The sequence below is a fragment of the Leuciscus leuciscus genome, assembly GCF_965113295.1.
Source record: "Leuciscus leuciscus genome assembly, chromosome: 9".
NCBI classification, from domain to species: Eukaryota; Metazoa; Chordata; class Actinopteri; order Cypriniformes; family Leuciscidae; genus Leuciscus; species Leuciscus leuciscus.
The window spans coordinates 669,203-679,551 of record NC_138733.1 but is presented as its reverse complement, the minus strand read 5'-3'; the positions used below and the strand labels follow the sequence as shown (position 1 = coordinate 679,551).

Below are 10,349 nucleotides of genomic sequence, written 5' to 3'. Positions count from 1 at the left end.
CTCGGAGAACCCTAGATAGAGTTCCTCCAGCATCTTTCGACAGTCAGCATGGCAGAGGCCAGTACTCGTGTGCATGTCCAGTCGGTCAGCCCCTGTACTGGGCTAGATCATAGACTGTAAAAATTTTTTACGATGCACCTTCAATCTCTTCCATTGTAGAAAAGTGAAGCCGCCAAAATCCCAATATGGCGCAAAATGATTTGGAACCTGATTCTGCGCAGTAGTGAGCGTAAAGAGGACCCGCGATATCAAGGTCCCGCTCTCAGTCCCTCAGAGACGGTTAGTACAGTTTACTGCAGAACAACTCAATAGTTGTCGGAGTGAAATAAAGAGTTATGGAAATGTAGAAATTAAACTTAAAGCTCCAATCTCATCCCGAAGATCCCGAAAAAAGTCTGTTGGAGCCTCAGTGACTACTTCGTTTAGAGATGCTGTCAATCACAGCTGTCAAACATGACGTCACATTCCCATTTTTTATAACATTAAATAACTAACGAAGACCAAACTTATTAAAAAAAAATAATGGAACATCAGCGTGATAAAAACTACAGAAAAGTAATGGGAAAAAATGTATTTGAAATGTAATTTGATTGTTTAGTTTCCCTCGCGTCCCATTAGACTACATGGAGAGGGTGGGGTTTATGAGCTATACAGGGACTAACCACCGGGGGGCGATAGAGACGCTTCAGCTTCGCTTTTCAACGTACAGTATGGAATTTTTCGCCACTAGGGGTCGCTAACCTATTTACAATAACAAAGGCGTAGTTTGATGACGCAACATTTGCTAAGAATTATGGATCTTGTCGTCAACGTCAAGCCGACCGATCTAATCTATGGATCTAATAATGTTTATGGATGACTGAATACATCGATGCTTTTATCATGACTGTGATATGAAGCAGTTCGGGATTGCTAAGAGACAGCTATCAGCTCCACACGCGACGCGATATGGACATTTCATTCTACTGAACTAACGTTACACGCGAGTGCAGAATTACTACTCATCACAGTCACAGGTCAGTTTATTAGACAAATTAAACTTGTGAGGTAACGCAGCGCTGTTTCACTTGGTCTAACATTACACTATCACACTAAACTGCATTTGAATGTGTTGAAATGTATGTGTTAGTTTGTCTGTTTGAGACTAGCAGTAAGCTAGATCAACATTAGAATAACATACAGATCATATTCTAACATTTCATCATGTTGAGCTATATAACATTGATTAGTTTTATGTAAATGTGCTCACCTGTTTAATAAAGTACATGTAGAAGCGGTCGAAGTCTCGGACGTGGAGCTCTCGTTTATATACTGTCTATGGGAGCTCTAGGCATCTCGAAAACACCGCGCTGATATTGATTCTCGGTTTAGTTCTCCTTTTGTATCCAAAGTCTGCTTGCCATGGTCCATAATGTTTGAACGAAACAACAACAGCGTGCAAATAGACATTGCGAACTACCGTCAGTCGCTTTGGTCAGAGGGCTCTGGTTCATAGCTCTGGTTGCCATGGCAGTGCGAGCGGAAACCAGGGACAACGTGGATATGACGCCATTGACGGCGACAAAACGGAAATAAATAAACGGGACGTTTCTCGAATTAAATTACAAATTTCTCCTGGTTTGAAAGTTGTTGGAAACAGTCGGGATAATGTAAGTACACAACTAAAAAAAATATATAACATAGATATAGTGGTTTTTGCTATTTTTAAAGCAAAAAAGTTACATATTGTGGCTTTCAGGACTAAAAATTCTGTATTATGAGGCCAGACAAGTAATTTGGTGATGTCACTTTGTAAAGAAAGACCACACACCTGCGCACATATACAGTATAATCAAACGCGCATATCTATAGACTAAACACGTGCATGTGCACGCCATCACCATTTTCACAGATTCACGTTTTTGAAGTCGACACAGAGATGATAACATTTTCTACGTTTTCCAGAACTTGCACCTTGGAACTTGTTTCAAAGTTTGTGTTCTCGAGCCCCAAACACTGTTGTGTGTGAATGAACGGCCAGAACACGTTAAAAGTTTCTGTTTTTAGTTAAAATGGTGTTGTGGCCCCTAAGTTAATAACTAATGATCTTTACAATGGAAATGAATCAATCAAAACTAACTTTATCTGGACAATAACTTTATTCTAGATCTGCTGTAAAGCCTAAACAATCTCTGTTACTGTAATCTCCTATTATCACTGTAAAGCTGCTGTGAAACATCTATATTGTTAAAACGCTGTATAAATGAAGGAGACTTGACTAATGTAACCCGGGGTAACTCAAAGGTGATTGGCTCCCAAATGAGACCCCAATATATCAGTATGGCCGTAACTTCGTCATTCGTTGAATGTAGGCGGGGCTTCTTAGATGTAGGAGGAGCAATTATAAACATTAGTTATTTATAACTAATAATCTCATAACACAAACAGCGTAAAGACCGAGAGTAAACATTCATTCATGTAAGATGATTGACTATTATACTCTATTCTGTGATTTTGTATATGTACATTTCTGAAATGCATAACTTAGCCTCCTCTGATAACAGATCACTGTAAATTGTAATGTGGACTCGTGCATTTTCTGCTTTGAAATTATGTGTGTTGTGAAAGGCGCTATATGAATAAATGTGAATTGAATTATGCATAAAGTCATTTTAAATCATCACCTGTACGATGAACCAGGAGATGAGAACAGACACCCAGGGGTTCCCACTGCCAGATGTGCGTTTGGCTGGAGACAGAGCCTTCCCTGAGAGAGAGAGAGAGAGAGAGAGAGAGAGCTCAGCTGATACCATCTGAATACATCCACTCATATTTCAACAAGAAAGCTGAAGGTGAATAAACAGAACAACAGCAGGAGAATCAATCACTCTTACATGAAGATATTTATCCTGAGAACATTCATTCATCCATCATAGGAGAAACGCACACGTAAACCGGACAATCCTCAACATGCTGAACAGATATAGACACACACTCTCACACACACAGGTTAAAGGGACAGTTCCCCCCAAAATCATTATTTACTCTCCCTCATATCGTTAAAAATATGTTAGACTTTCGTTTATCTTCAGAAACACACTTTTTGATGAAATCTGAGAGCATTCTGTTCCTCCATTGACAGGTACGCAACTACCACTGGTCGTCCAGTAAACAAGCTTAAGTTTACCACAACTGATCAATGTTTATATGTGAATAAAAAGCCTAAAATAAATCTGTTCATCATATAAAGCTCTCCAAATTTGGACTAAAATGCTCATACACATACATATATATAAATTCAGGGGGTGAAATATAAGCTGAATGCGTTTCAACAGATCCAGACTGCATATTTACACTGGGCTGTTTACAAGCTTGAGATGGCCAAAGTTAATGTTTATGCAAATGAGGCTCATTAGGGGGTGTGTCGAGATCAGAAAGGTTATAATAAAGGAGAACACAACAATTTGTGGGTGACAGTGATTCACTCACCGAACAGGTCGTCCCGCGCCAGAGCGTAAAGGATTCGGGAAGCTCCGATCAAATTGCTCATGGCGGCGGAGATGGTGGAGGAATACACACCGATGGTCACGAAGGGGTGCCAGACGTTAATGTCTCGGAGGAACCCGTAATCTTTCTGCAGGAGAACCCTAGAGAGAGAGAGAGTTCATGAGAACATGGGAAAAATGACATTTCAGTCATTTCAAACCTTTATGACGATTGAGTTTCTGAGAAACAAAAACTAAGATTTTGGACCCCATTGACTTGCATTGTATGGACACATTTTCTAAATGTGTTTTTTTTTTTTTGCATTGCATTGCACAGAAGAAAGAAAGAAGTAAATGATGACAGAGAATAGATTCAAATCAAATAATGAAACCTAATGCCATCTAAGAAATCAGAGACTTCTGAAAGTCTCTGGTTGAAACCCTTCTCACGCCGTCTTTCAGCTCGATTGGGTTTAATAGCATCAACCCAGCTCTATTAAGTATTATACAGACCAACCGCAGATCTGAACACACAATTATTTCACTAAAAGAGCGTCTGTCTCGCCCGCTCTCGGTCTGTCTATCTCTCGCACACACGCGAGTTAACAAGTCCGCAGAAAATAGAAACTGTCACTCGCCCGTCCATCCGTCCGTCCGTGCGCGAGCGGCTGATGTCTTTTATTAGGTATTAATTCTGGTTACAGGAACAGAATGAATCTAAATACTGTCAAGCTGCAAACAAACAAAACTATTAGAAAAGCAGTGCGACAGAGAGACAGACGTGTCACTTTAGCCGTATCGATCGCGGCTCCCAAATCAATGATGATGAGATTTCTGAAAAGAGACTTTAAAGGTGACATATCATCAAAATCTGGCTTTCTCCGTGTGTAAGTGCTATAATCCGGTGCTTCTACCAACACAGAAAACATGAAAAGTGAAACCCAGTAACTGTGTTCTGGTGAGTCTTTCCCTGCAAGCATGTCAAAAAATCTGATTTCGCTCTCCTTCTGACGTATGAAGAGGATCTTATTATAATATTACCGGCCCTTAATCTGCAGGTTTACACACACCAGCCGACATTTGGTTCCACAAGCGACGACAGAGACCAGTTCTAACGCAATGATAAAGATCCAGCAAAGCCTGAAACTGTTGTGTGGTTGAGCACAGACGAGCACTGAACACTATTGACCAGAACATGTCACCGCTGTCTTATAAACACCTCAGGAACTGTGGACACTTGTGGAGAAGTTAAACATGATGATGAGATGATCAGTGTAACTCCACAACAACTACAGAAATGTCTCCACTAACATTCAGAAACTCTTCCTGAGTCTCTCCGTAAGGCTGCACTCGCTACTGGTTATTCTGGGATTCTGGATGAGTGAGATTGGCCTGTTTTGTTATTGCCGGAGTTTCTGAAGCTCGTGTGAAGGCTCCGCCCTCTTCTGAATCCCAAATTTTTTGCTGTCATGGTCTGAAGACGATACGGTTCAATTTTGAGGAAAATTGGAAAAAGTAGGTTTTTGAAGAAAATCAAAATGGCGGACAGTAAGTTCATCGGATTTTGGCAGAATTGGTATGCATGTTCTCGGCACGACCCGTCACAATATTACTTCATTACAATAAGAATTCACATATCTTGAAACTTGCCAAAGACACACACCGAGTTTCGTAATGATACGCCAATGAGTTTGTAAAACATAGCATTTAATGACAAAATTCAAAATGGCCGACACACAAAATGGCCGCTCTGGGAAAATTGGGTATCGCTCGACTTTATGCTGCACAGAATCTAAAGATACAAGTTATAAGATCAAAAGTTGTAAGCAAAAATTTACATTTTGAATATCTCCTGACCACTAGGTGGCACTGTGCCGAAACTGTGCAGGCACCCTCGGGTCATGGTTGTCAAAACACACACCAAGTTTGATCAGAGTACACTAAAGCGTTGTGGAGATATAGCCTCACGTTCATTTGGGTGTCCTTTTCGTCAAATTCGTTTGCGTATTATTTAAGAACGGTTTGACGAATCAGTTATGAATTCCATAACTTTTTGTCGACATGGTCTGAAGATGATCTGGTTACATTTTCATGCACAGCAACGCAAAGCAATCAAATCGTTATGTGTCAAGGAATCAGAGGAAAAGTGATTTTATTTCTAGCCTGAACGGCTCAAAAGTTATAAGCATGTAAGCGGAACTTTGAACAGTTGGTGGCGCTAGAGAGATTAAGTTAGAGACTCCAAATTTGCAATGTCGACAGTTCAGACTGTCCTCTATCGGTGTGCCAAATTTCATAACTTTCCAACAAGCGATTGTATGGGTTGCCATAGAGTTCCAGAGCGAAAGAATAATCAAAGATTATTAGTTTAAACTAAAGGTTGGACTCGATATAGTGTCTCAAAGATCCAGTGATCATGGATATTGACATGCAGGAGTCGTGTTTCCTGATGTTTATATGAGCCTGATTTCCACGCTGGGGAAAAACATACAGCAAATTTGCCAGTGAACGCTTTATATGAATACAATATAGGTCTAAACCCATGTGATCGTGTGCCTAATATACACGTCCAGCCCTAAAACTTGTAGAGTTTTTTTGTCAGTGTTTATTCAAAAACGTCCAATTATGCAGAACATACGATGGTAAATATTTAACTGATGAGCTGCCAATACAATATATAACAATACAGTATATAGGGTGTGATTTTACCCCTAGATTGAGTGTGTTGACAGTAAAATGCTAACAGTAGCAGCCAGAGAGAGAGAGAGAGAGAGTTAAACGCTCCTGGGGCGGGTGGAGCAGGGTCATTACAAGGGATCAATAACTAACAAGCTCTCAGTCTTTATCACTCCACTCATCTCTATCTCTCCGTCTTTATCACTCCACTCATCTCTATCTCTCCGTCTTTATCACTCCACTCGTCTCTATCTCTCCGTCTTTATCACTCCACTCGTCTCTATCTCTCCGTCTTTATCACTCCACTCGTCTCTATCTCTCCGTCTTTATCACTCCACTCGTCTCTATCTCTCGCAGGGCCGGACACAACCGAGGCGTCGAGGAACACAAGTCTCCCCATAATTACAAATGCCCAAAACTGAGATGGCCAATCAGATCAAAGTAGGCGGAGCTTATCGCTTTCATTAGGGTTAGCAGCGGAAAGATGCAAGCGGCTAAACATTTAATATCTGACAACTGTCGTGGAAAAGAAACGTTCAACAGTGGTGAAAATACTCAACTTTATGAAATTTAACCATTTTGAACTGAAAATATGCTAATATTTACATGATTTCTGTATGCGATTAGACACTTGACCTGACAGCAAAGACACGGGCCGCTGTATACTGTAATATTCAACACTATTATATACTGTGTTGCATTATTGTCCTGTAATCTCTGTAAAGATGCTGTGAAACTCTCTGTACTGTAAAGCGCTGGATAAATAAAGCTGATTGACTGTATATGTAAGCATTTGTTTCTCATTACAAAAGGCCAAGAGTTTAAAATATCAGATCATCATTGAAGAGAACATTAGCATCTTGTTTAACGGGTTCTGCTTTCCACAAGCAATGATTATATTATACACACACTGTAATGAGAAACAGCTTATTCGGGCCAGTACTCAAAAAAATGAACAGAAAGTTCAAAGGAACGGCATTTATTTAAAATTAAAATCTTTTGAACTACCATTCAAATATTAGGGGTCAGCAAGATTTTTTTTATGAAATTAATACTTTTATTCGTTAATCAAGAATGCATTAAATTGATCAACAGTGACAGTAAAGACATCTATAATGTTACAGAAGAGTATATTTCAGATTAATGCTGTTCTTTTAAACTTTCTATTCATCAAAGAATCCTGAGAAATCAAACGTATCAGTTTCCACTGAAATATGAACCGTTTTCAACACTGATGATAATCATAACTGTTTCTTGAGCAGCAAATCCTCATATTTGAGTGATTTCTGAAGGATCATGACTAATATATTTTATACAGAAAGCAGAAGTCATAGACAGCGCTCAACAACAGAGAAAATGACAGATTTACACTAACGCAATTAAACACTGAAGCACTAATGAATAAATGAAGAGACTGACAGTCCTGAGAGAAACACACACACACACACACACACACACACTCTCTCTCTCTCTCGCTCTCTCTCACACACACACTACTCTCTCTCTCTCACACACACACACACACTCTCTCTCTCTCACACACACACACACACACACACACACTCACTCTCTCTCTCTCTCTCTCTCTCACACACACACACACACACGTTTCCTTCCAAGCACTGCTGATTAGTTTACCGTAATCTTCATCATGACGAATGTATTAGAGGAATCACCTGAGTCACATGACCTCACTCGACCTGCCGTCCTGAAACACTCCAATTCACAAATCAATATCAAATCTAAACTATACACTGTAATACAACTGAGAGTTTTCTGCTACTGTAGCTTTAAGACTCACCCTGCATGTCATTATATATGCAAATGAGCTTGGTTCTGATTGGTTATTGACTGAAATCCGCCTTGACTTGTGAGCACGTGTAAATGTGTCGTTCATCTATCTGAATATTGTTGAGAATTAACTTCAATAAATGTGTGTTTCTTTAATCTGGGGCAGAAGTGTGTTTTATTTCAGAAGATCAGGATGAGTTTGATCTCTCCAGCCCTGACCTTTAAAACTGCTGAATATATTCCTCTATTCCTCCAGAAACTCCTTCTGTGAAAGCAACAGTGTGTGTGTGTGAGTCTCCAGTGTCAGTGTGTTACTGCCACCTGCTGGTCACTCACACACACACACACACACACACACACACACACACGCACGCACACACACACACACGCACGCACACGCACACGCACACACACACACTTATGTCCACTTGATTGGGTGAATTAATCTTTAAACACAACTGTTGTCATGGCGACAGGCAGAGATGGTCTCCACGGCGATCAGCGTTCAGTGTTTTGAATGACAGTGATGAGAAGCTGATTGATGCCTTTAATAATAACAAAAAAAATATTTTTAACCTCTCACATTCATATGATTTAATTCCTCTAATCAGACCCTAAACCATCTCTCTCTCACACACTCACTCACTCACTCACTCTCTCTCTCTCTCTCTCTCTCTCTCTCTCTCTCTCTCTCTCTCTCTCTCTCTCTCTCTCTCTCTCTCTCTCTGGTGGGAAACTGCACACTCTCTCACTCTCACACACACTCTCTCTCTCACACACACACACACACACACACACTCTCACACACACTCTCACACACACTCTCACACACACTCTCACACACACACACTCTCACACACACACACTCTCACACACACACACACTCTCACACACACACTCTCACACACACACTCTCACACACACACTCTCACACACACACACACACACACACACACACACACACACACTCTCTTTCTCTCTCTCTCACACACACACACACACACTGCTTTCCTCATGCACATCATGTGAGATGCATGTGATCTGGGCTACTAAAACACACACTTGTATTTACTACAGCACATGTGTAGACATCATCACACACACACACACACTCGCTGTGAAAGTGAATAGTGTTCAGATGATCTTTACTTCCTGCTATTTAAATTCTTTCTGTTCAAAATGCCAGGAATGTCATGTGACCTCACTTACACTTCTGTTTTTACACACACACACACACACACAGCTTTCAGATCCACTTTTGGTGCCAAACCCTCCTCCAGTGTCAGTAGATTAAATGTCATTATTTCTACACCGGTATGTGTAAGTTTGGAATACCCGAGATGTCTCTGTCTCTGCTGCAGAATTTCACGTTAAGCTTCTTCTTTTTAACAGGCTCAGGCTCAGGAAGGGAAATGCCATTAACGTGAAACGCCGTGCGCCGCGTTCATATAGGCTCTCGTCTGTAGGCTATATAGTTTTCCTCCCATAGAGATATTCTAAAGAACAAGCTTAACATCAGTGCAGTGAGACGGTGATATATAAACTCAGTAGCCTATACACCTTACTGAACATGCAACGCACTATTGCATGTTAAGCTTTTTATAATGGTTTTCTATGGGTGTTGTTCATAATCTGATGTAATCTGTTTGCCTCTATAAAGTATGCTTTATTAATAAGGTAGGCCTATATTGTGGACTAAATTTGGTGCTTCAAATTTGGTGCTTCAATATTCATAAGCGTCTTAGATGGGGAAGAACACTTGATTACGCAGCCATTGTCTGTTTTAGCAGAATACTGCCATCTAGTGGTAGCAGGTTTTCTCAGACAGCTGTGTGTGTGTGTGTGTGTGTGTGTGTGTGTGTGTGTGTGTGTGTGTGTGTGTGTGTGTGTGTGTGTGTGTGTGTGTGTGTGTGTGTGAGTGGAGTGAGTGAGTGGAGTGAGTGGAGTGAGTGAGTGAGTGAGTGAGTGAGTGAGTGAGTGAGTGAGTGAGTGTGTGTGCAAAGCGAAACCTGTGAAATGAAAGTCTCAAAATCCAAATGAATCAAATAGGATCGACTCAGAAACAAGTCAATGAATGCACGCGTGTCACCTGATCCACAAATACACATTTTACTGGTTGCATGCACACATTCTGACCTACATTAATACAAAATTAATCGAGGTTTTGTATTAACAACTATGTCTCTATTTGTACAAAATGCTGCACATTAATGTGATTCTGGATTTTGCACACACAAGTTGTATTGTATTAGTTTAAAAGTAGTGACGCACATTTGTGAATTTGTCAAATAGATGGGTAGTTGTGCACACATTAATAATTAGCACCAGGCCTATTCATTTGTAGTTGTGTGTGTGTGGGTTGTGAAATGCTTAAAAACAGCGAAAGGAAAGTCTCAAAATCCAAATGAATCAAAGAAG

At 40.4% G+C, this 10,349-nt stretch overlaps 1 protein-coding gene across 1 annotated transcript in view; it reads right to left on the bottom strand.

Moving 5' to 3' along the window:
- LOC309505864 (solute carrier family 12 member 9) overlaps window positions 1-10,349 on the bottom strand; it is a 25,109-nt gene that overhangs the window by 2,265 nt on the left and 12,495 nt on the right. Inside the window, 2 exon segments of the mRNA XM_082179327.1 lie at window positions 2,664-2,746; window positions 3,469-3,626. Of these exon segments, the coding sequence (XP_082035453.1) occupies window positions 2,664-2,746; window positions 3,469-3,626 (241 nt within the window).